Genomic DNA, 26190 nt, shown 5'->3' with positions numbered 1-26190 from the left:
TCCCCGTCCCCTCCTCCCCAAGCAATCATTAACCCTGACGGGGCCTCTCCTCCAGGGACGGGGAAGGCTCCTCGGGGCGCGGCCACGGCTGGGGAGCAAGCAGGAGGGCAGGCAGAACCTGAGTCACAGTGCGCCCTGTCCCAGCGGAGAGGGCCTGCAGAGCCCACACCTGCGGCAGTGGCCAGCCAGGCCCAGCCCTGGGGCAGGTGGGAGGAGGGGAGGGTGACAGTCCTGGCCCTTGGTCCCCTCCTCGGGACGAGAGTCCTCAGTGACGGGGGACCTGTGCAGAAGGTGGGTGAGGTCGGGAGAGGGCACTGGTAAATAGAAGTGGAACAATCCAACTTCCGCAGAGGAAGGAGGCCTGACTCGGGCATTGTCGCTGTTGTGCCCTGCTGAGGGCTCGGCAGGTGGGACCCTCCCCGAGGGACACCGTTCAAGGTGCAGGCCCGGCACGTAGCAGGGAGCCTACTCCCACCATTGGCCGGGGCCCCCAGGACACTGAATGTGGGGCTTCTGGGGCACAAGCCCACTGTCCCGCCCTCACCCTGGGTGACCCTCTCCTCTGGGGCAGGGGCCACGCCAAACACACCCTCAGTAGACGTGGCTGCCAGACACCAATTTTAATAGGGATGTTTGTTCCCCAACCTCCCAAATTTAAAAGAGATGGTCAGACATGGGTGAAGCGAAGTCGTGGGTCGTGTGTGTGAAGCTCACCTTTGCTGGGGGTGGGGCGGGGGAGGAAGTCACACATTTAAGTCCCAAGCACAGTGCCCCACCCAGAGTAAAATCTCAGCAAATGTCCGTGTTTGGAGTGGGTGGTGGGATGGCCGGTGGCCTAACTGGTAGCTAGGACAAGTAGGTGACTCCACTCCAGGCTCCCGGGATGATCCGAGACCAAGAGAATCAGCCTGCCTCTATGCCCGCCCCTGCTCTCCCCGATCTGTCCCAGGGCTGGTGGCTGGGGAGGACAACTGAGTCACTGCTCCAGCCCCCAGAGGGGTGCGTCCTGGCCTGTCCAGACCTTTGGACAGCGTCTGGAAGAGCCAGGTGTGGTCAGGTGGTGCCTTGCCCATCTCAGGGGGGACGTGTCTGCATGCCACAGGCACCCTAGAAGCTTGGGCCCAGGTCCAGGGTCAGCTTCAGCGAGCAGTGTGTGGCCGGGCAAAAGCTAAGTGGTGGGGCTAAGGCCAGGGTGTAGATGCAGATGACCTGGGTCCTAATTCCCTCCCCACCCCTTGCCAGATAGCAGCCTTGGGCAAGGCAGCTCATCTCCCTGAGCCTCAGTGTTCTCCTCTGTAGAATGGGCATAACAGCAGAGCCCAGCTCAATTCATGAAGATTATCCAGGTAATGCAGTCAGGTACTCAGCGCAGGGCGAGTGACAGGGAGAAGGGCATGTGAGGGCACCAGTCAGGTGCACGCCAGCCTTGACTCACAGCCACCGTCTCAGGTGTGTGGTTCTTACTGTTCTTAATTATATTTTATTGATTATGTTATTACAGTTGTCCCAATTTTCCCCCCTTTGTGCCCTTCCACCCAGCACCCCCAAATCCCTCAGGCAATCTCCCCACCATTGTCCATGTCCATGGGTCACGCGTGTAACTTCCTTCACTACTCCATTTCCTGTTCTGTACTTCACATCCCCATGGCTATTCTGGAACAATCTATTTGTACTTCTTAATCCCCTCATCTCTTCACCTGTTCCCCCCACCTCCCTCCCATCTGGAAACTATTGAAACACTCTCTGTGTCCATGAGTCTGTCTCTGTACTTGTTTGCTTATTTGGTTTTTAGATTCAGTTGTTGATAGATACAGCCCTGGCTGGTGTAGCTCAGTGGATTGAGCGCCAGACTGCAAACCAAAAGGTCCCCAATTCGATTCCCTGTTAGGGCGCATGCCTGGGTTGCAGGGCGTGTCCCAATTTGGGGGTGAACAAGGGGCAACGAATGAACGTTTCTCTTACACATCAGTGGTTCTCTTCCACTATTTCTCCCTCCCTTCTCCTCTTTCTGAAAATAAATAAATGAAATCCTAAACAAAATAAATTGTTGATAGATATGTGTTATTACCATTTTATTTTTCATAGTTTTGAGCTTCTTTTTCTTAAATAAGCCCCTTTAACATTTCATTTAGTAATGGTTTGGTGATGATGAACTCCTTTAGTTTTTTCTTATCTGGGAGGTTCTTTATCTGCCCTTCAATTCTAAATGATAGCTTTGCTGGGTAGAGCAATCTTGGCCATATGTCCTTGCTTTTCATGACTTTGAATATTTCTTGCTAATCCCTTCTACCCTTCAAAGTTTATTTCGAGAAATCAGCTGACAGTCTTTTGGGAACTCCCCTGTAGGTAACTAAATTCTTTTCTCTTGCTGCTTTTAAAATTTTTTCTCTTTAACCTTTGACATTTTAATTATGATGTATCTTAGAGTGGGTCTCTTTGTATCCATCTTGTTTGGGACTCTCTGTGTTTCCTGGGCTTGCACAGCTATTTCCTTCACCAAATAAGGGAAGTTTTCTTTCATTATTTTTAAAACACATTTCCAATTTCTTGTTCTCTCTCTTCTCCTTCTGGCACCCCTACGATGTGAATGTTGGAGTGCTTGAAGTTCTTCAGAGGCTCCTTACACTACCCTTGTTTTTTCAAATTTTTTTCTTCTTGTTGTTCTGATTGGTTGTTTTTTGCTTCCTTATGTTCCTGGTCATTGATCTGATTTTGATTCTCAGCTTGTTCCACTCTACCATTGTTTCCCTGTAAATTCTTCTTCATTTTACCTAGTGTATCCTTCATTTCTGACTGCATCTTTTCTATGCTGCTGAGGTCCTCACTGAGTTCCTTGAGCATCCTTATAACCAGTGTTTTGAACTCTGCATGTGATAGATTGCTTGTCTCCATTTTGTTTAGTTCTTTTTCTGAAGTTTTGATCTGCTCTTTCATTTGGGCCATGTTTCTTTGTCTCCTCATTTTGGCAGCCTCCCTCTGCCCCGTGTTTGTTTCTTTGTATTAGGTAGAGCTGCTTTGACTCCCTATCTTGGTAGTGTGGCCTAATGTAGTAGGTGTCCTGTAGGGTCCAGTGGCACAGCCTCCCCTATCACCCAAGCTGGGTACTCAAAGTGCACCCTTTGTGTGGGCTGAGTACCCTCGTATTGTAGTTGAGCCTTGGTTGCTGTTGGCGGATCAATGGGAGGGATTTATCCAGGCCAGTCAGCTGCAAGGACTGGCTGTGACCACTAACCGCCAACCTCCACCCTCTGTGGAGGATCAGCTGTGCAGGAGCAGGGGATGGTGCCCTGATGTGGGTTGTAGCTGTTCACCGGGTACACAGAATCTGGGGTTTCCCAGGTGGTGCAGCCCAATGTTGGCTCCCATCTGTGTTTTGCCCAGGCCTGCTGGGGTCCAGCCTCGGCAGGGTTCAGAGTCCCCAAAGGATGGACGGCACAGGCGACGAATGAAGGGTCAGACACCCAGTTGGATGCCAGAGAACAGCCAGCCTCTGTGGGACTGACCGAACTCACAGAGTTTGATTTAATCTTTATTTTTATACAGATTGTACCATAACATTAAAGGAACAGGTGAATGGTGTGATCAATTAAGCAGAAAAGATTAATGCAGAGGTAACTAGGAAAAGTACAGGAAATTCCATAGATCAAGTCATGTTAAACAAAGGTTATTCTGACCAGAAGAGTCATTAATTAGACAACTAGAACTAGCTGTATGAACAGAGCTTTAGATGTCTTATTCTTTATTAAAGTTCTTATAGTTAGGCATGAGGCAATTATTTCTATGTGCTTAGTTTGTAATAGTTAATTAGCTTGTCCTGCCTTTTTATCTGCCTAATTCTACTTGATATATATTTTTTATGTCCAAGGTAGAGGAGGGCCTGTTACTCCATCAACTTTTAGACATTCAGGGGCTACCTCATAAGGGGGGACTCTGTTCTCTAGCCAAGCAATCACTTTGTACAACCTCATTGGAATTCTGCGAATCATTAACCCTGAAATACAGGCGTCTAAAAATCCCACCACCTATTAATCACAAAGACAGACGTGCAGGGAGAGAGAGACAGGAAGTCCAGCCACAGCTACGTCTGCTGTGCACACGCATCTCGTTCATCCCGACTGAGTCAAGGGACGGCTGCTGGTGGGCTTCCGACATGGGCCTACCCTGCCTGAGCTATAAAGCAATCTGAGGTGGCTGCTACTTGTGCTGAGCTTGGAGATTCCAAGGTAAAGCCAAGCTGTGAATCTAGGCTGGTTGCTACTAGTGCCAGGCCTGGAGCCACTTAGCAAGAGGTGTGGGGTTTGGGAGCTCACTGAGACCAGCTGTTGCTTGTTTGATGGGATTTAGGAAGTTGTGAAGCATGAGCCCAGACCAGCCATTCATCTGGGAAAGTCCTGTTAACAGTTTGGGTGGGCCTGAAAGTTGGGTGGGACGGAGTCTCAGGGTATTGCCAGGGTGGGGCAAATAGTGAGTCAGGTTGATGGACTCTCAGATATGGCACCTGTCTGCTGGCTCTGTGGATGGAGGGTTTAGAAACTCTGCCCACCTTTCTTCCTGGGAGAAAGCTGTCCCCCAGCCCTTGCCTTGACGCCAGACACATCAGTTTCTCCTGTGCCACTGGTGGACCGTCAAGCTGCCACCCTGGTGTTGGGTCTCTGAGGGAGTGAGTCTGATCAGGCCCACGTATGAGTTCCTTACGAGAAACTGTTTGGGGCTCTAGAAGTTTCTCCCGCCAACTCAATCCCTGCTGATTTTTGCAGCCAGGAGTTGTGGGGACTTATCTTCCTGGCCCGAGAACCTGGGGCTGTAGGGGCTCCTGTGGGGCTGAGAGTGTTTGCTCCTGAGATATCCCTCCTGAATTTTTATCCAGCACACATGGGTGAGACACTAGCCAGTTCCGAGTTGGCGCCTCTCCTACCAGTCTGGATAGATGTGGTTTCTGTATTTTTTTAAAGATGTTATTTATTTATTTTTAGAGAGAGGGGAAGGGAAGGAGAAAGGGAGGGAGAGAAACATCAATGTGTGGTTGCCCCGCAAGCGCCCCCTACTGGGGACCTGGCCCGCAACCCAGGCCTGTGCCCTGACTGGGAACGGCAGGCCAGCACTCAGTCCACTGAGCCACGCCAGCCAGGACGATGCATGTGGTCCCTTTAATTCTGTAGTTGTCAGACTTCCATTCAGCTCGATTTTGGGTGGTTCTGAGTGATGGCTCCTCTATACTTGAGTTGTAGTTTTGATGTGATTGTGCAAGGGAGCAAGCTGTGTTTACCTGTGCTGCCCTTTTAGATGTGTAGAGTTTGTGGATGTTTTTATTGTTTAGTCTATTACAGTTGTCCCAGTTTTTTCCCTTTTGCCCCCCCTCCACCCAGCCCACCCTTCTCCCCCAGTCACTCCCCTCTCCATGGTCCATGGCCACAGGCCATTCATCTGTGTTCTTTGACAAATTCCTTTTCCCTTCCCCCCTCCCACCTCCCCCAGGTATGTGGTTCTTAAAATTTTGAAGAGAAAATTTTCTCATTTCCTTTTTTGCTGACAACCTACCATGTGGAGCCACTGTGTTCAGAAATTGACGATGCTGAAGTCAAGTCTTGTATTGTCCCCAGCTGCGTCACATGGAGCTAAGCCCTTCCTCTCTGAGCCACCACTTCTTCGTCAGCACCCTGGAGACCTCCCCACACACACCGTGTCCGGCCTCAGAGGCCACCGAGAGAGCCACACTGAGGGTGGCTCTAGAGTGCATGCGTCCAGTCCCTCCTCAACCTCAAGGTCACCCTCCGTGTTGCACAGAGCTTTGCAGAGTGCAAACTTCCTTCACAGCTCTGTTCTGCAGTCAAGGGGCCAGTCTGAGAGCAGGGCTTTGGTGTCAGAGATTCACGGCCTCCCACCCTAGAAAGAACTTGGGGACCCAAGAGACCAACCCCTCCCCACTGCTCAGACCCTGAGCCCTTTCCAGGGCTCACATTCTCTTGAAAGCAGCCCCTTCCAAGCGGCGGTTCTGCCACAGTTTGCACACTTCCAGTGATGGGGCCTCGCCTTCTCCCACGGCCACCACTCCATGTCCCCGAGGGTACGTGTTTTATGGAGTTGAGAGCTGCCTTGGCCACTTCCACTGGGCTGGCATGCTAGGAGCACCAGTCCCAGTTCGGGCCTCTCACTGGGACAGCCCCTGCCCCAGAGCCCTCCCTCGGGCTCTGACAGTCACTCCCCACCTCCATCACAGGCAGGCACAGCAGCCGGGCAGACCAGGGTCCATGCTCCAGCTCTGTGCCTTCCTGGACGGGCAAGCCACTTTCCACCTCTGAACCTCAGCTTCCACATCAGGAAAATATGGGGAAGTAAAATAATCATGTGGCTGTTTCTTTCTTCCGTCAGTGGAGCCCTGAGGTGGAACATGACCACCTGAGCTCCCGCCGCTCTCTGTCATTCAACGGTCTGCACATCAGCTCCATTCAGGCCCTGGGCTGGGCCCTGGTAGGGCAAGGGGTGGGGTGGGGTGTGCATCCCTGCCCCCACACAGGGAGACTCTGTGTGAGAGCAGAGCAGGCCAGGCCGAGTGGAAGGAAAGGGAAGACCAGTGAGAGGGAAGAGTGTGTCCAAAACCCCATTCTGAAACGAGCCCGGCCCTTGGGAGCCCTGAGAGACTGAGGTGGCAGGAACTCACTTGTTCAGAGGATCGAGTTTCAAAAACTCTGTACATTCATATGATGGACTACTATTCAGTAATTTTTTTTTAAAAAGACACCCCTAGCCCTGACCTGCATGGCTCAGTTGGCTGGGCATTGTCTCAAGAAGTGAAAGGTCACCAGTTTGATTCCTGGTCAGGAGACGCGCCTGGGTTGTGGGTTTGGTCCCCAGTCGGGGCTCGAATGAGAAGCACCCGATCTATGTTTCTCTCTCTCTCTCTCTCTCCCTCCTTTTCCCTTCTCTAAAAATAAACAAAATCTGCCCTGGCTGGTGTAGCTCAGTGGATTGAGCATGGGCCTGCGAACCAGACTATCGTGGTTCGATTCCCAGTCAGGGCACATGCTTGGGTTCCAGGCCAGTTTCTGGCAGGGGCCAGTTCCCTGCAGGGGATGCACGAGAGGCAACCATACATTGATGTTTCCTTCCTCTCTCCTTCCCTTCCCCTCTAAAGATAAATAAAATATTTTTAAAAATAAACAAAATCTTTAAAACACAGACACCTTCATGTTCATTGCAGCGTCGTTATTCACACTAGGCAAGACATGGAAACAACCTAAGTGTCATTAGCAAATGAATGGACAAAGCAAAGGTGAGATGCGGTGGGATATGATTCAGCCATAAAAAGAGAAGGCAGTCCTGTTGTTACAAGGAAATTTTACATTGAACTTCAATTAGCCTGCAGGGTACAGAAGCCAAGCCATACAGTTGCCATTAGGCTGTGCCCACAATACCTGCAGATGTGGCTGGATCCCTCAAGTTCTCGGTGTCCCCAAAACATCTTGAGGTTCGTTCCTTGCCATCTTCCCAGGAAACCAATCCTCACTCCTTATCTGGAAATCTAACAGGAAAATTGTAAGGGTGGGAAAGTGTTACCCACCCACCGTTCTTTGGATGTTGTTTCTGACTCTGACTCACGTGTAGCTGATAGATGCACAGAATGTTTGTGTAAGAATCCTAGGAACTAGTTTCAAAACATACAGACCCCGACCTTCAGCCATCCCAGCTCCGGGAGATTCGCTGACCTTCGTCCATGGAGCCCGATGACCTGGAGCCCGTAGGACTAAGCCGGGAAGGCACGCACCGGACCTCGGCTCGTCTTATCAGTGGGGCCTATGCTCTTCTGCACGTAGAGCGATTTTCAGCCCCCTCCCTAATCTCCTTGTTTGGTTCCCCTCTCCCTCCTTACAAACACCTCTGCCTCCACGGAGAGGGCGAGATGGGCTTCGAGACGTGGGTACCCCATCCTCCAGGTGGCCAGCACCCAAATAAACCACTTTCCTTTACATCAGCACCTGCCCCTCAAGTGCTGACTTTTGCAGTGGCTGGCAGCCAGACCTGCATTCAATTATGCTGTCTTTGGTGACAACATGGTGGACCTGGAAGGCATCACGCTAAGTGAAATGAGCCAAAGAAAGACAAACGTTTCATGATCTCACTTATATGTGCAATCTGTAAAAAACAAAAAGTTCAATGCGTATTTTGTAAGGCTTTATTTATTTCTTCTTAGACCAAAGTAAAGGGAGGGAGAAAGAGGGAGAAAAACATCAATGTGTGGTTGCTCCTCATGTGCCCCCTACTGGGGACCTGGCCTGCAACCCAAGCATGTGCCTGAACTGGGGATCAAATTGGTGACCCTTTGGCTCGCAGGCCAGCGCTCAATCCACTGAGCCACACCAGCCAGGGCTGAATACAGATTGTAGAAACAGACTGTGGAATGGCGGTTGCCAGGGGCTTGAGTTAGGGGGAGGTGCGGAGATGTTGGTCACAGGGTACAAATTTCCAGTTGTAAGATGAGTAAGTTCAGCCCTGACCAGAGTGGCTCAAAGAGTGGGGCATCATCACACAAAGCAAGAGGTCGCTGGTTCGATTCCTGGTCCGGGCACATGGCTGGGTTGTGGGTTCAGTCCCAGTTGGGGCATGTGTGAGAGGTAACTCTGATTGATGTTTCTCTCTGATGTCAATGTTTCTCTCCCTCTCTTTCCCTCCCTTCCCTTCTATCTAAAAATAAATAAAATCTTTAAGATATCTTTTAAAAAGATGAGTAAGTTCAGGAGTCTAATGTACAGCAAGGTGGCTTATTTAACAACATTGTTCCAATCCTTGAAAGTTGCTACGAGCATGGAGCTTCCTTGTTCTCACCACAACCACAAATGGTGCTTATGTCGCTGAAGGGTGTGTTAACTGTAACATTTTGCAATGCAGACATGTATCAAATCCTCACAGTGTACAGACTGAACTTACACAATGTTTCGTGTCAATTACATATTAGTAAGTTTCGGGGGAGAAAGACCAGCTGCTAACACAGCAGGCAGGATCTCAAAAGCATGATGCTGCACAAGAGGAGGCGGCATCACACAGCCAGCCACTCCCGACACGAAGTTCTAAACACAGAACACCAACTACAGTGATAGGAACCAGACCAGCTGTTACTTCTCCAGGGACCTGACTTGGAGCGGGTGAGAGGGAACTTTCTGGAGTGATGAAAACGGCCCAGATCCCAATCAGGGTTTTAGTTAGACAGAGGTGTATGCTTACGGAAAATGCGGGAAGCTACCCACATACAGTTTGCGCATATTGCTGTAGATCCATAAAGTATGCCCTAAATTCGGCCTTAATATCGTTCTCATCTAAAAAGGAAAAAAAGAACAATACATGTAGAACAATACATTCTTCAACATGTTTGTTGAAGAATGAACCAGAGTGAGGTAGAAAGCAGGCACCTCTCCGTCTGCAAAATGGACATTACAGCAGAGCCCACCCCAGAGGTTGCACACGAGGGGGGAGTTCAAGGCGGTCCAGGTCCCTTTGCAGCCCTGGGAAGAGCCAGGGCCCTGTCACTGTCCAGCAAAACTTCCTCCCCTCAGGTTGTGTCCATTTTGAAATCTGTAACACAGATTTGTAACACAGAGATGATAACAGTATTCCCACACTGTTCAGATGTTAGGGATAACTAAGGCAATTCATGTTAAGCACTTAGAATATTATTTGGCTCATGGTCAAAGCTCAACAAAAACTTAAAAAAACAATTGGCCTCGCTAAAATAAATAAATATTACATATAATTTTTTTAAGTTGGCCTCAAAGTCTCGGGCCAGTGGAGAGGGGCCAGGTCCTAGGCTGAGAAAGGAGGGCCTCATGGGCAGCCTCTGGGAGACAAGGTCTTCGGGGGACTACGACTCCGGGCAGGATCGGCCAGAGTAGGGCACACTGGGAGTTGTAGTCCTCGCCGGATTAGGACGCCCACGGATGCGAGGCATCCAGGATGCCCTTGGGGGTTTGGGTTGGCCGCCCCCCTTAAGCAGGTTTCCACCAGTCTCTATCCAGGCTGGCTGTAACGATGGGCATACGCCCTCTCTTGTCATTGCAGGATCCCAACCTCCCCAAGGAGGTATAATTGCTACCATTTCCCAGATGAGGAAACTGAGGCTCACAAAAGGGCCCAAACGGGAGAACCAAGATCGGCTGACTCCAGAGTGCGCTTTGTACACGGATCCTTGATTCTCCATCCGCGGCTGGGAGCGAGAGTCAAACTTCTGTGAGGCAAAGGCTCTTTGAATGGTCACAGACTCGTATTAATTGTACAGATGAGAGACTATGTCAGCCACCAGTCCATGGTTACGCGGACAGCAGCCAAGCAGCCATGATGCCCAACTCTAGGGTCTTCGCCCCTCGCCAGCCCTTTCCGGTGGGACGAGTAGGCACGGTCGGGCTATACCACGCCCTCTTCCCCCTCCCGCTCCTGCGCGCTTGGTGTAGTCCAGGTAGTTCCATGCGCGCGGGAGCAGGGGTGAAAGCTACGCAGCCGGCGTGGGCCCCGCGCTTGCGCCCAGTGGTGAAGTCCGCGGACGGTTCCACTGCGTGGGGCCAGAGGGGGTGCCGCGGCCGGTGACGCTCGGGCCGCAGCAGGACCGGGACCCGGGGCTGCAGCGGGAGCGACGCGCCGGCCGCCCGGTGGGGCTGGAGCCCCGCCGCGGCCCCAGGTAACGCCCAACCTGGCTCTAGCGCCGTGCGCCCGCGCCGCAGGGACAGCAAAAATGGAGCGATTGGGGGCGCCACGGGGTGGCAGAGTAGCGCAGGACTTTCAGCGGGACCTTTCCCTGCGTCCGCAAGGCCGAAGCTCGCTGTCCCGGGACCTGGAGCCAGAGCCGCTCCGCTTAAGTCCGTCCACTAGGCTCAAGTGCCCCATTCGCGGAGCCCCTGGGAACTACAAGTCTCAGCTTGCCCTGAGCACTGCGCATGCCCCGATTGTAACCCCCGGCGGGTCCCCGCTTCAGCCGGGGCCCTGGCGTCTGGGATAGAGAGCTGCGGGCATTTGGCCTCGTCGCCTCCGTTCCATTTTACCGGGGCTCCTGTGCCAACCCCTGGGGATCCAGAACGTCCTGGCCCCTGCTGTGGAGTGGTTGCGGTCCGGAACCAGATCACTGCACCCCAGAGCCGTCGTTAACTGCTTTCAGGATGTCGGGTCGCCTAGGGTGGGGGGAGCGGGGCGGGGCAGCCAGAGAGGGTCTGGTCTTGTCCAAGGTCACTCAACTTCCGTTGCCTGAGGGCCACTATGGCTAAGTGTAGTGGGTGTTGGAGGTTGGGAAGGCGGTGTGGGCAGGAAGGGGGTGGTGGGAAGCTGGCTTTCGAGTAGGAGAGACAGTTAAGATGGAGAGGAAATGGGGTATTTGGTCGGACTTATCCTGGATCTTCTGGGCGCCGCAGTCCTGTAGCCCTCGGTTTTCATCTGTGGATGATGTGGTGACGGTACCTGCTACCTGCTCGACCTGGGGGTGCCAGTGGTGATAGCTGCAGGGAAGAGGAAGTCAGAAAGGACAACCCCTCCTGGCGCCATACTCTCAAAGTTTCCACGTCCCAGCACAGACCCAGGCCTGGAGAGTCAGGCAGGTACCCCCAAAGGTGCACACATAAGGAAAGAGAGAGAGCCACTGTTGACTCTCTGAGGTGCTGTTGCCCCATTTTACATTTGGCCAAACTGAGCCTCAGAGAGGGTGACTTCTGAAGGTCACACACGCTTGTTTCAGCGGTTCTCTTTTTAATCATCAGTGTATTCCTGCCTTGTTGGCACATACTGAGTGCTCAGTAAATGTCACCTGTCACTAGTGTTGTTATCAGTGTCCTGATTTTACAAAGGAGAGACTATGAGACAGAGAGAGGCCAAACAACTGGCCCAGAGTTTCAGAGCTGGGGCCAGAGTGCTGCAGACCTGAGCCCCAAATCTGGGAACACCTTTATAGGTACCCCACCCTACCCCCATCTGCTCTTTCTAGGGGAGTCAGAGCTTGAGGCTCAGATGTGAGGGCAGTTTGCTCAAGCCTGTCTTGGGCTGGCTCTGTGGGGCAGGGCAGGTGTCCCTGGGTGGTCTGCCTAGAAGCCTGCAGGGCCCTGCTTCTTTGGAGAGCTCAAGGATTCTTAGGAGAAGGGAGTGCAGCATTTTCTGACCTGAAGAAGGGAGGGTGGCAGCCAGCTGTCCAGGTCCTTGGATGGGCCAGTGCAGCAGGGCAGGGCCCCAGCAGGAACCAACGTCCCTGCCTTCTTCCTGTTCAAGGGAGTCCCATCTCCTGCACAGGAGACCCAGGGGTGGGGGCTGGAGCAGAGCAGCCATTGTTTTTGCACTTGGAGCTATCAGGATTCGGATCCCTCTGCCACTTGTTTACCCTGTCACCTGGAGCCACCACTAGTCTCTGATCCTCCGTGGTCTCTCTCCTGTCCCAGGACTTCTGTGCTTTCATTAAACAGCCCTTGGGGCTGTTTGGACCACAAGGTTGACATTTGCATGGCATGAACCAGACTTAATGTGAAATCAGGATGTGATCCCAGGTTTACCCCTTAATGGCTGTATGATGGTGGGTGAGTCACACCCCTTCTCCCCTAAGTTACCTCATCTATAAAATGGAGCAAATACTTGTCATTCGAAGAACCAGTGATCAGGATGGGACTTATCCAGACCATGCAGGAGGCCCTGGGACCCCAATTTCTGCACAGAACCTCATGGCAGATGTCCAGGCAAGGGTAAACCCCCTATTACCTGTGGTTTCTAGAACCCACTGGACCACACTTCCGGGATCTGTGGCAAGGGGTGTTACTTCCTGAGCCACCTTCCTTATCTGTATGATGAAAGTAGCAGAACTGGCCTAGGGGGCAGGTGTCTTTGAGAATGTGGCTTGCAGGAAGTGTGCAGGCCACATCCCCACAGTGGAGTTCCAAAGCACAAGAGTCAGCAGGGAACCTGAAAGGGGATTTCATGGCCTCTCTGGAAAATTGAGCCTCCTTCCCACTTACTCCAGAGTGATTCTATGTGCACTCGGGAAGGTTTTTCAGGTTAAGGGAGATGTGTTTCTGGCCCTGGGGAGAAGCCAGAGGTGGTGTGGGGGTTTCCTGAGGGCCCCAGGGGGCTGTGCATGAGAGGAGGCAGGGCAGGGCTTTCCTGGTCCTGTAGCCTAGGGCTGAGAGTTCAACCCAGAGCCCCTTCTGTGGCCATCCACCCATGGCCTGTGAACCAGGCTGGTGGAGTCCCACCTGACGCAGTGTGCGGACAGTTGCGCTGTGTGTGGAGGAAGTCAGAGCAGCCGACTGCTGGAGACCAGGTGGTCTTTAAGCTGAGTCCCAAAGGCAGGTGTTCGCGTGAGGTGAGTAGAGGTTGTTGAGAGTGTTCTGGGCAGAGTGAATGGTACAGTCAGAGGCTTCGAGGATTGAAAGTACAGACCTGGATTGTGGCGGATCACTTTCTGACTTGGGGAATGGGAAGGTTCCTTGGGGAATGGGAAGGTGGCCTGGGGCGAGTCAGTTCACCTCCTGGAGCCTTACATCATCACCCATAAAATAAGGCTGGTTCTGCTACTTCACCCTCCCAGTGAAGGCTGGATGTTGTGCCCTTAAAAATTCTGGGTCCCCTCAGGCCAGTGGAGTATACAGTGATGGATTGTGACAGAGCTGTGTGCAAGTTATATGGCATGAGGTGAAGGTCATGCCATTTGAAGCTGACTTTGCAGCTTCCTTTAAGAGGTAACATGGGAGCTGAACCTCAAAGGGCAGAGAAGAGGGATGGGATTGGTAGAAAGGAGGAGAGGGCATCCTGGACAGGAAAGTGGCAGCAGGGAAGGCCAGGTGGAGGGCCAGCACGGTTGTGGGGGAGGGCTGGGCAGAGAGGGGTCTGAGAAGTTTTGTTGGGGGGAAGCTTGGTAGGGGCATGTAGCTGAAGGCCAGGCAGCATGTTCTGTGCCTACACAGGCAATCGGGGGGTTGTCTTGACATGTAGGCATCTTAAAATATGGAGAGGACTTTCTAATTGTGTTCACATGGTGGGTTGCAGGGTTATAGGAGAAGAGAATTGATAAGGTGACTAGAAAAAGCCATCCATCCCCTGTATCATCCCCATCTATTCTCATACACACACGGTGCTAACTGCGGTGGAGAGAACGAGCCCAGCTTTCCAGGTACCATCTGTAGTGACACATCATGAGCTTGATCTGTGCCTAGAGTTCAGTCTTTGTGTTGCTGGCTGTGCATACACAGTGCTACACAAGCCTTCAGTAAGCGTGTCTATTCCCCAAACTTACAGGTTTTTCCACTGGATACCTTTCCTGAAGGGGGATTTATGACTAAAGGAGTTTTTATGGCTTAAAAAATGAAAAACATACTCTTTGACAGGAATTTTCTTTAGACTTTTCAGTAGGTTATATACTGTACAGGGTTGTTTTTTAAGAGCAAATGTACAAAAGCATGTACAATAAAAAGTCTACCCTCCTGCCCTGGCTGGTGTAGCTCAGTGGATTGAGCACGGGCCTGCAAACCAGACGATCACGGTTCGATTCCCAGTCAGGGCACATGCCTGGGTTGCAAGCCAGTTCCCGGCAGGGGACACACAGTACATTGTGTGTCCTCGGCAGAGGCAACCATACATTGATATTTCTCTCCCTCTCTCCTTCCCTTCCCCTCTAAAGATAAATAAATAAAATATTTTTTTAAAAAAAGTCTACCCTCCTGACCCAGTAGTCTCTTAGTTCTCCCTGAGAACAATTGTCAGTTTCTTCTATATCCTTCCACAAATATTCTGCAGATATTTTTGTATGTATCTAATTTTTAAAAAATAGATACATACTGTCATATTATGTTGAGCATCTTGCTTTCAGTATTTTTAAAAAAGATTTATCTTTAGAGAGGGAGAGAAGCACCGATGTGTGAAAGGTACAGCGATAGGTTGTGCCTCTTGCACCTCCTAAGTGGGAACAGGCACGTGCCCAGACTGGGAATCTCAGTGGCAACCCATTGGTTCACAGGCCACTCAGTCCAGTGAGCCACACCAGCCAAGCAGGGCTCATACACCATTCTTGATTGGGCCGGTTCCCAGCTCTTGAATATTTCAGGTATTACTCATCTTTTTGCTTAAATAATCAATATGGCTTTAATTTTCGACTTTGTATATATGCCCAGGGAGAGCATCCAGACAAAGGGGGAACCTCAGCTTTGTCTTATGTCCAAACACATGATCAGCCACACTTCCGTGGCTATGTGACCTGGGGGCAGTGATGCCTGTCTTGAATCCTTTTTACCCGTCTGTAAAATGGGCAGGTTGTACTAATCCTTCTGTCACATAGGTGCTGGGAGTACAGTAGAAAACTAAAAACTTGGCTAGCTTACTTCCCCAATCCCCCTTAGTCAAGAAGCAACTGAAGTGCCCCGACACCTGCTTCTCTAGCTTCAAGTGGTTACCCGCCCCTTCTCCTGGCCATGTTGGGGGCGGGGCAGTTAAAAATATCTGTGACGTCAGCATGCGCAGGGCCAATCCTCCTGCCGGTTAGGCGTTAGCTTATTTACATGGATAGCCCACTATTGGTTCCTTAGGCAGTGAGGGCCGTCCCAGCTTTTTAAAGCTGCCGCGCAGTATAAACTTGCAGATGTGGAGCATCCAGACCCTGATGTCATCGAGTGCAGTAGCTTTTGGGGCTGACGTCATCTCTGGGGGGCTTGCCGGTACAGGGCTGTTAGAGCTTTCCTAACCACTCGGGCTGGCCTAAGACGACCACCCCCCCACCATCCTAAGCGAAGATTGGCCCCATCGCAGTTCAGTGTCCCAGGTGGCGCCCTGCCTCCAGGAGGAAACCATGATACAGTAAGTCCGGGCTGCGGTTCTCTCGGCAGGACCCATGTTTCCGGCAGAGAAACTGAGCCTCAGAGGGGCGAGTGGGTCTTGAGTTGCTTAACGAGTTTGAATTGCAGCTGATTGGTCTTTCCCCCCTCCGAGTCTCCCATCTTTAGGTCTGGCCGTGTGGCCCCGCCCCTTGCCTGTGATTGCTGCGGTCACTTTAAGTGCGAAAGTGGGGGCGAGTTTTTTTTCAATCTGCCTCCCAAAATGTCCGCTCACTCATCACGTGCCTAGCTGCAGCGAATGATTGGCTCTTGGGGCCCCAATGGGGCGGGGCTGTCGCGGGCAGCTGTCTGCTACTGTTTGTCGGAACCTCCTAGCGCGCTCCCGCGAGGCCCCCTCCCACCCGACGCGCGACCCCGTTGCTCCCAATGTTGTGAATCAAATGTCGGGTTTGTTACATTCCGCTGGCGCGGCGGACAGTTCTTAAAGGGCCAGCCGCGGGCAGCTGCGCAAACCAGTCCGCGTCCTGCGCCGCCTCCGGCTCCCGGAGAGTCTGGGCCGAGGCAGGCTTAGCGCGCGTGGGCCTCGGGAGGCGGACGCCAGCGGACCGACAACAAAGAGAGAGGGCCCCGGAAGGAGCAGGACTGCCCGCGGACTGGGGGGTGGGGAGGGGAGCATATTGTTCCGCAGGGCGGGGGCTCTTAAAGGGTCCGGGCAGCCCCGCAGCACCACCGCCGCCCCCTTGCCCAGCTTGGCCGCCCTAGATCGGGAACAAAGGAATCAACGTGTGTCCAGGCGGCTGAAGGTGAGTCGGGGCCAGAGCCCCCAACTCCCTATTTCCGCATCCCTGGAAACTGCTGTCCCCCTTCCCTTGGGACTGGGGGCTGTGATAGAGCTGGCTCCGCAGGGGTTAATCACAGGAAGTCCGGCGGGGGCGGCGAGATGTCTAGGATCAGAGACACCCCCGTCCTAGCGACCCCCGAGGCCTCCACGAGTCTTCCTGCTCCAGAGTCTGGGTGCTGCGGTTGGAGAGGAAGGAGCCGCCCCCCTCCCCCTGCCGCCGCCACTTCCTTTGTTGTTGCTTTTGTCTCACGCCGAGCACATGGTCCGGGATCCTCGACTCTTAAAGTCACAGCGCTCATGCTCAGACGCCGCAGTCTGGCCTCCCGCCCCCTTGTCCCTCCAAACGCGGCACAAAGGAGTGAGATGGGGATGAGAGAGGCCCCTCTCCAGGCGTGTCCACACCCTGGCATTCCATTCCCTGGGAGTGGTAGCTGAGGAAGCTTCCCAGAGGCCTGCAACCTGTACCTGGCCCGCATTGAGGGACCCCCTCAGGCACACTGGTTCGCCGCCCCACTAGTGCAGCCTCTTGGGGGTCTTACATCTCTGGTCCTCTGGCTTGACTCGGGTATTCTGGGAAGGAGAGATTTCCATCCCCATTTTACAGTTGTGGCAACTGAGACTAAGAACTGAAGAGATTTCCTTGAGCAAGGTCACCCAGGGAGTCCGGGCTGGCCAAGCAAGAACTCCTAGTCCCAAGTGTGGCTGTACTGGCCTGTCTTTTTCGGGGGGTGAGGGGAGGGAAGGAAGGGGCTTCTCATCCTGTTTGCTCTGTTCGTGCTTTCAGACTGGCTTTGCTTATCTGCAAAACAGCACCTGGGGCCACCTGACATGACTTGAAAGGGGTTCCCTAGATGCAGACGGGGGTGGCTGCTGGGGCACTTGAAGTAGGGAGTTGGCTGCCTCCTGGGAGGAGGGCATGGGTGCAAGGGCCAGTGCCTGCTTTCAGGCAGGATGGGATTTAGGGTTGGGACTTAAGGGAGAGAGCACAGCACACAGGAGCATGGAAAGGCAGAGTGGTTAGGGGGTGTCCATCCTTGCTGTTTGACCTTGAGCCAGCTACCAGCTCTAACTTGGAGCCTCCCTTGCTTGTTTCTCTCCACGGTAGGGTGAGTTGCAGGCACCTTCAGGAGCACTCCCCTGATCTCCTTTAGGGCCTGGAATAGAGCTGGGATCAGGCGGTTCTTAGGGTTCCTGATGCTAGTGAGTGAAGCAGGGGTTGGGGGAATCTGGGCCCAGGCGGCCAGCCAGGGCCAGTGCAGTCCCTCTCTGGGTTTGTGGTCTAGAGAAGGTGATTTGCTTTCTTTGGGTCTCAGTTTCCTCGGCTGTGAAGTGGGTGTGTCCCCTCTGCTACCTCTGTCCCTAGTAGGAGTTCAGCAACCAGGGGCCTCCTCCTTGCCAGCTGGGGTGTTCCCCTAGGGAGGCATGCATCCCAGCGACTGCTTGCAGAGCTTGAAGCAGCCCCTGATTTCTGCTTGGAGGGCGGGGATGAAGGTGAGCCTCTCTCACTACCTGACGGTGGCTGCTTACACCTAAGTCTTGCAGACCGTTCCTCCCGGGGCCTGTGAGCAGCCCTTGCCAGTGCACTGGGAGTGGCCACCACGCTGCTCCCACTCTGCGGTGAAGAAGCGGAGGCTCAGGGAGGGGCAGTGCTGTGCCTGAGACTCTGGCCAGAGATCAGGGTGTCCTGTGTGAGAACGCAGGGACCAACACTGCCTTCTCTGGAACTGTTGTCAGAGCTGGAGCCTCTTCTCTCTGCTGGTTTGGGTTCTCAGCAACTTGCTTCTTCCCTTTCCTGAGGGTGAGTGTCTTTGAGGGGCTGGCCTCGAAGCAGATTCCCATGGGCCTGGGCCTCTGTGGGGTTTGCACACCTGTGTCTTAATGCTGCCCAGGCTTCAGCAAGACAGTCTGGCTCAAGGAGCAGTCGAGGCCACTGCCTGGGTCGCGTCCCAGTGCACTCACACCTCCAGCTGCCTGGCTCTGAGCCACACTGTCCCTGCTTCTGAGCATGGCTATGTGAGGTCTCATCGAGACGGCTCGTGGGAAGTGTCACAGCTATTGTTAATACTCCTCATCAGTGGGACTGGGTTCCCAGGATCTCAGGGGTCAGAGTGCAGATTCCCAAGCCTAGCCCAACTGTAGAAAATGCTGGAGAATTTGGTAAAAGTCTAGGTGCCCTTGTTTCCCAACTGTAAAGATTCTGATCCAGGAGGTCTGGGGTTGGCCAGGGGCCTCAGGTGTCACCTCTGAGTCTCTCTTGGCCTTTGTTTGCTAGGCTGAATTGTCAGCAGGCATCAGGGAGGCTGTGTGTGTACATGCATGTGTAAGGATGTGCACTGGCCCACACAAGGGATCACACACCTGTGGTGGGCAGGTGGGAAATGATCCTGGGGGGGGGGGCTTATGCTTCAAGCAGGGGGACTCCAAGCAGAAATGAGGGCCCATGGAACCAGATCCCCTGCCCCCCACCCCTCCAAGGACAGGTCTGTATGTGGTCTCCCAGGTTTGAATCGCTGGCACTAGCTCCACTGTACCAGACTGGCCTTGGCCCTGTGTGACGTGCATCTCCACACCAGGCATGCCCTGCGCTAGACACAAGCTGGTCACTGGGCCCCCCGCCCCTCTGACAGGCAGGCTGGGCGGGTGAGGTGTGCCCCCAGCCCCCACTTCTGGCTGGGCCTCCCTGACAGCTGGAGAAGCGCCTTCCTTGGAGGCTCACTTGGAGAGTCGGGGCCCAGGCTTGAATGCAGAGGGCAAAGGAAGTGTCTTTGCCTCGTTAGGCAGGAAGGAACAAAATGCCAAGGGGGCAGTGCAGCTGCCTCCAGGCTGTGTCCCCAGAGAGGCGGGTGACACCCACAGCCTGCGGGCAGGGACGCACAGGAGTTTCATCAGAGGGGAAGGGGCAGTGGGGGCCTCCCTCTGGTGGGAACAGCATGGGCTGTGCAGGGGCCTCCCCCCGACTTATGGTGATGTGTGCCACCTCCAACTTGCCCCCCGCCCCCAGCCCCCAGCTCCCAGGGAGGGAGAAGACCTGCCACACCCCATTCCCACTCAGCTTTCTCCCTTAGGTCCTGGCTTCCCCTCCCCGCCCCCAGCAAGCTCCACCTCCCACTTGGGGGCTGTGTGCAGCCCCCAGGGCAAAGGCCTGGCCTCCTTCCAGACTCACCGGACCAACCAGGGTGGCTGGCTTCCTACATCATCTCCTGGGAAGCCCTTGGGCTAGACCCCTCCCCTGGGCCAGGATGCAGCCAGAGGCTTGTGGATAGCCCCCCTCCCAGTTTTGGCCCTTGTGCAAGTCCCCTCCTCTGTCTGAACCTCAGTTTCTCACCTGTAAAATGGAGCCAATAGTGCCTCTGAAGACTAGGTGAAATCCCATGTGGACAGGCACCGTGGGACTAGGTTACGGAAAGGAACAAAGGGACAGCTAGGTCCGTACCTGGGCAGGCCCTGAGCCAGAGAAGGGAGGGAGGTGGCCAGCCCAGCAGGACTTTCTCATAAGGGGCAGCTTTGCCTTGGACTAGGCGTTCCCAAGGGCAGGAACTGGGTCAGAATCTCTTACCTGGCAACAGAGGAAGAAGGAAAACCAAGCCTCAAACCTGATTGGAATCCCCTGAGCCAACCAAATGGGAGGGAGGAAGCTAGAGTCCCCCTCCTGCCTGGAGGCCAGCACTGAGACCCCACCCCTGAGCGTGCCCTGGGTACCCACACTGGGGGAGCCTTACCTGGGCCACCTGGCCCAGAAGTGTGCAGGCCAGCCCTCTGGAACTACCACAGCCTTCAGAAACTTGCTCCTGTTCTGCAGAGGGGAAGACTGCGGCCTGGGCCCCCTGCAGGCCAAGCCTGTCCCTGAGCTCAGTCCCGAGACCAGTGCCAGGAAGAGGGCTGGACCCAGCGAGCCTGTGTGCAGACCTGGGGAGCACGGGTTGGACCAGTGACCCAGGAATCAGACTGCAGGGTTTGGTTGTCTCTCAGACCCCAATGGGGCAAGTGACTGGATTTCTCTGTGCCTAAGTTTCTGTGTCATTTTGACTTACAGGGTTGTGAGCCCCAGCCCAGCCCCTCCACCTCTCTGCCACCCCTGATGCGACCATGGGCTCTGGCAGTGACTAGGTGGCCCCCCTCCACGCCTGTGGGTCAGCGGCGGTTGTCTGCGGGACCTGGCAGCACCCCGGCCTGGCTCTGGGGAAGGTAGGAAGGAACCTCCTAGGGCTCCTGGGGCCGGGGTTCAGGGGCCGGGGTGGCGGGGCACAGGGCCCTGAGCCTTCTTCCCTCCGCAGTGGGTGGTGACCTCGGCCTCCCTCCATGCCTGTGAGTGAGTGGCCCCCCTTAGTCCTACCTGGGCCTCCTCTCTGTGGTGCAGCCCTGGCCGTGAGGGCCGCCCGCCTGCCCAGGATGAGCGCTCACCCTCCCAGCAGCCGCCACCCCGGCCACCACTCTTCCCCGTAGAAGAGCACCGAGCCTCGGCTCCTGCCGGCGGGAGCCCCCGAATGCTGCACCCAGCCTCTCAGCAGAGCCCCCCATTCATGGTCGACATCCACGAGCAGGTAGGCAGCACACCCCTGCCCCCCCGGCCCACCTGCCTGTGGAACAGAGGTGGCCGGTCCTTGATTTCTCCTCGCTTAGCTCGTGTGTTCAGGGAGCCGTGATCAGCCCTGCTTTACAGGTTGGTAAACTGAGGCCCAGAGAAGGGAAGGGCCGCCCTGGGGCCACACAGTGGATAAGTGGTAGAGGTGGCAGCCCACTCAGGTTCCCCGAGGGTCCCCTGCCCTTTGGGGAGTGGGGCAGAGGGATGGCCAGGTCTGCACCCAGGTAGGCCCCAGCTAGAGCAGGGAGGGAGGTGGCCTGGCGGGACTTTCTCACAGCTATGCTTCCACCTGCAATTGCGGCCCTTCTCCGCCCACAGGTGCACCAGGGAGCTGTCCCCCTGTCCTACACAGTCACCACAGTGACTACCCAAGGCTTCCCCTTGCCTTCAGGCCAGCACATCCCTGGCTGCAGTGCCCAACAGCTCCCAGCATGCTCCGTGATGTTCAGCGGGCAGCACTACCCGCTCTGCTGCCTCCCACCCCCGGTGAGTGAGGGCCTCTGCCCCACCCCCACCCCCTCTGTCCCCACGAGAAGACCCAGCATGGGTGGTGGCCCAGCCACCAAGCTCACCACGTCTGTCCATGCTGGCAGAGCACCAGTGTGCTGCACCCCACCTCCCGATGGCCCGTTTGGGGTGGCACCTGCAGGCCTTGCAGAGTGCAGCGTCCTGCCTGGGTGGCCTAGGCTAGGGGTGGGGTTAGGGTTCCAGGGGGCCTCGGTGGGGTCTGTTGCTGGATGGGCTGGCGGCCCTGGCCCTGGTCACAAGCAGAGGTCCAGCCCAGAAGAACCTTCTCCAGCCCCTGCCCCTTTCTCGGCAGCTGATTCAGGCGTGCACCATGCAGCAGCTGCCCGTGCCCTATCAGGCCTACCCCCACCTCATCTCCAGTGACCACTACATCCTGCACCCCCCACCGCCAGCCCCACACCCCCAGCCCACCCACATGGCGCCACTGGGGCAGTTCATATCGCTGCAGACCCAGCACCCTCGGATGGTGAGTCTGGGTGACGGGGCCGACACCAGAGGAGGCAGCCTGGGGGGCAGGGCCTTCCCTGTGACTGACTCCCATTGACCCACACCCGCCTCTCCCAGCCCCTGCAGCGGCTGGATAGTGACGTGGACCTGCGGGGGGATCAGTACCCCCTGGGGAGCTTCGCCTACTCCACCTCCGCCCCGGGCCCAGCCCTGTCCCCGTCTGTGCCCCTGCACTACCTGCCCCACGACCCGCTGCACCAAGAGCTGTCCTTTGGAGTGGTGAGTGCTGCCTCCTGGGTTCGAGGGTGGTGGGAGCCGGGCCCACCGGCTCACCGCTGCCCTTGTCACAGCCCTATTCTCACATGGTGCCACGGAGACTGAGCACCCAGAGGTATCGCCTGCAACAGCCGCTGCCGCCGCCGCCGCCACCACCACCCCCCCCACCGCCGTATTACCCCAGCTTCCTGCCCTACTTCCTGTGAGTACCGACACATCTGTCCCAGACCATGGTGCTGTGTTCTCCTGGGGCCTCCAGTGGTGAGACCCCTGCATAGCTGGTGGCATCTGGGCCTCTCAGGCCATCTGGCACTCCAGCAGACTGTGCACCTGCACGCACGCGCAAGCACCAGCTGGGCTCTCCCCTCCTGCCATGTCCTGGGGCAAACACTGCACCCCAATGCCTGCTGAACTTGACTAGGGACCCCTGTGTCTTTGTCCCCTAGCTCGATGCTGCCAATGTCACCAACAGCAGTGGGACCCACCATCAGCCTGGATCTTGATGTGGATGACGTGGAGATGGAGAACTATGAGGTGCCACGGAACCCTGTTCTGGGAGGTGAGGTCTTGGGGACCTCCAGCCCAGGCCACTGCTGACCCTGCCCCCTCCTGCCCATACGCAGGCCCTCCTGAGCCTGGCAGAGCGGCTGGGGGACGCTAAGCCTCGAGGACTCGCCAAAGCGGACATAGAGCAGCTCCCGGCCTACCGCTTTAACCCAGACAGCCGGCAGTCTGAGCAGACGCTGTAAGTGCCGCGGGCCCCTCCTGGGGGGTGGGACCTCGTGGTCTGCCTAGAGCTTTCCCTTGCCAGCCAGCAGGGCAGCGTGCGGGTGATGCTCTCTGCTCTCCCCCAGGTGTGTGGTCTGCTTCAGTGACTTCGAGGCACGGCAGCTGCTCCGCGTGCTCCCCTGCAACCACGAGTTCCACACCAAGTGTGTCGACAAGTGGCTGAAGGTGATGCAGCCCCAGGCACTCCTGGGCACTCTTTCTGTCCTGAGAGGGGAGGGCTGCCTGGACTGGGGGCCACGTTCCTGCCAGGCAGCAGAAAAGACCCTGGTGGGATACGGGGCAGGCGTGAGTGGGGTCTGATGTGTAGCTGCTTACCCCACCCCAGGCCAACCGGACGTGTCCCATTTGCCGGGCCGACGCCTCTGAAGTGCCCAGGGAGGCCGAGTGAAGCCCACAGCTGCCCGTGAGAACCCTGCCTGAAGCTCTGGAAACTCGGGAAACCCAGGGAGGGTGGGGCGGGAGTGGCCTGGGCCTGTCTCGTTGTTCCGACTGTATCTCCAGAGCTGGTGCCTGGGTCAGCTCTGCAATAAGCCCCTGTGTTTGCCAAGCTCCAAAGACCCCATCCCCAGTCTGCCTGCCGGTCTGCCCGCCATGGAGCCACCTGAGGGTCCCTAACTCAGTCTCCCTCCCATTTGCCCTCGGGTTCAGCTCCTCTTCCTGACAGCTCGGGGAGCCAGGGGTCTGTTCCCCCTGTCCAGTTTGGGGAAACCCCTGGCCCCAGGATGGGCACAGAGGCACCATCCTGGGTTACGCAGTCTCGCACTGAAATCACGTGCCCTCTTACCAGGTGGCACTGACAGGCAAAGGCAGAGTGGCATGAGCCTGTTCCTGACCTGCAGGCCTTGGCCCTCTGGCCTTGATCCTATCAGACAGTCACACCCAGCCTGCGGGGAGGGGTGGACTGGGCTCCCTAGAGGCCCCTTGCCCCAGGCACAACATTCCAGCCCCACCCCCAGGCTGGAGGGCCCTGAGCATGGGCGGCAGGTATCCTGAGGGGCCTGGGCCAGACCAGGGAGAGTGACCTGTGTCCTGGTGGCCACTCCTCCCTGGCAGTGACAGGGGCCAGACCCTACGTCCAGTGTCTCCTTTCTGTCATTTTGCATGAATGTGAGGAGTAGCAGCTTTCCTTTATTCATTTGGCCCAGAATCACGTGTAGGATTTGGGGGTGTGGGTTTTTAAACAATGTTTCCTCTTTGTTAAATGGGCATCTTAGGGACCACCCAGGACTGAGTGCCCAGGGGGCAGGGAATGGCCCGCTGGTGCTGCCCAGTCCACATGCGCATGTGCGGCTGGGGCCGGGCCAGCGGCTGGCGGTCACAGGCAGGGGGCGGGGGCGGTCTGTGCTCAGCTGATAACTGCCATGCACTGTACTGCGCACGTCTGTCCCCCGAGCCCACCGGGACCGTGTGCTTTTCAGGGCATTTCTCCCTCCAGCCAGGGCCCATCCCCACCTGGGCACATCTCCTCCAGGGAAGTCCCAGGGGGACAGGGCCCCCTCCCAGCCTGAGCCCTGCCCCCCAAGGTCTGGAGTAGGCCCCAGCAGGGTCTGGCTGAGCTCCCTTCCCTTGCTCTCCTGGTCTCTCCCCTGCCCTACTCCCCGCTGGGGTTGCTGCCCCGAACGAACTGCGTGTGGGGCCGGCACATCCTAGCAGGCAGCCCCTGGCGCCTGCTGCCTCAGGGATGCTCCAACCACCCTCGTTCCCCTGCAGCGGCCCCTGCTCCCGCCTCCCCCCTCCCCCCTCCCCCAAGCCTGCCATTGGGCCTCATCAGCCTGGCCCCACCCCCGTGGAGAACCCAAAGTCTTACTGTATATAACTCCAGGTGATGTTTCTATATTTATAGCAGTGTCGAAACCCCATGTGTTTTACACAGAACCACCCTCTCTGACCCACCCTTCCTCACCCTGGCAAAAGGTTTCAAGACCCTCCAGTCCTGGGGGTGGGCCAGGCAGGCTCTCAGATTGTGCTGGCTGCCACAGGGTCCCACAAGCAGCTGTGGCAGGGGCGGGGGGGGGAGGGGCACAACATTTAAAAAAATCATTTAAAAAAAGATTTATAAAACAATTATTTAGGATGTTTGTGATTTGCCGACCTTGCTATAGATGCCATGTTACCCATGATTTCCTATGGTGGGGGCTTGCTGATGTTTACTCTCACTTCCCAGCTTCTGGCCTGGGCATGGCCGTGGGCAGCATCCCCAGCCTGGCTGGGCCTGGCACCTGTGTTCTGTGTTAGAGAGGCGTTCTATATATATGAACTGCATATATATATAGAAATATGTGTACTTTGGGGGCCCTGTTCCTTGCACATTTTACAGTTACCTCATTCTTCCCATGTATGTATTTGAGAAAAATGCTAATATATAGAGAAAAAATTGTTCTTAAAGCTTAAATGTGTGGTTTTTTCCATTCCATTGGATTCACATTGGTTTGTAGCATTTAACATGACTAGTATGTTGTATTATATATATATGTGTATACTGATTGAAATTTTTAACAGATTTGTACTTTTTTTAAAATGAAAGTTGCTAGTTCTGCTTGACCAAGTAGTGCAATCATTATTTTTTTTAATATTGTTGCTGATTTCAGAGGGATATTCACTAATAAATGTATGATGTATATCGAGTATTGCCAAAGCTGCCTGTGTTCTTTTGGTGGGGTGTGGGGGCGGGGTGTCCATCTGAATGTGGGTGGGCATCCCCCGGAGGGGTGAGCTGGATGGAGAGACGGCAGAGGTCCTCTGTGGTGGAACCTGGTGGGTCCCTGATGGAGACGGTCTGCGCAGGGGGTTTAATGGTAACTGCCTCTCCTACAAATGAGGTGGGCGTCTGTTACCAAGTGACAGGATTCCTTTTAACTGGTTTGAGGAAAGGGTCACCTATTGGGGTTCTGTCATTTAAATTCTGGAAGTAGGTTCTTCCAATGTGACGGGAGCAAGGTCCTTTCGTCTTACAACTT

The 26190-nt window shown here is 55.2% G+C and overlaps 1 protein-coding gene across 7 annotated transcripts; it reads left to right on the top strand.

Moving 5' to 3' along the window:
• The first annotated feature begins 10429 nt into the window (after positions 1-10429).
• RNF44 (ring finger protein 44) lies at positions 10430-25865 on the top strand. Of its 7 annotated transcripts, none has more exons than XM_037064425.1 (11): positions 10430-10660; positions 20645-20796; positions 20969-21152; positions 21512-21679; positions 22023-22187; positions 22286-22447; positions 22519-22646; positions 22891-22978; positions 23068-23189; positions 23299-23398; positions 23559-25865. In XM_037064425.1, the coding sequence occupies exons 2-11, from the start codon at positions 20690-20692 to the stop codon at positions 23619-23621; spliced, it is 1287 nt and encodes a 428-aa protein (XP_036920320.1). In that variant the 5' UTR covers positions 10430-10660; positions 20645-20689; the 3' UTR covers positions 23622-25865. The 7 variants fall into 7 exon arrangements, with proteins under 7 accessions (XP_036920320.1, XP_036920316.1, XP_036920319.1 ...); XM_037064421.1 differs by having other exon boundaries at positions 10432-10660; positions 22014-22187; XM_037064424.1 differs by lacking the exon at positions 10430-10660 and adding an exon at positions 14885-15792 and having other exon boundaries at positions 22014-22187.
• The last annotated feature ends 325 nt before the right edge of the window (positions 25866-26190 follow it).

Source organism: Sturnira hondurensis, unplaced genomic scaffold (assembly GCF_014824575.4).
Source record: "Sturnira hondurensis isolate 20B ecotype Veracruz unplaced genomic scaffold, ASM1482457v3 Scaffold0015262, whole genome shotgun sequence".
NCBI classification, from domain to species: Eukaryota; Metazoa; Chordata; class Mammalia; order Chiroptera; family Phyllostomidae; genus Sturnira; species Sturnira hondurensis.
Note: the sequence above shows the minus strand (reverse complement) of the source record. Positions and strands in the feature narration are given on the sequence as shown.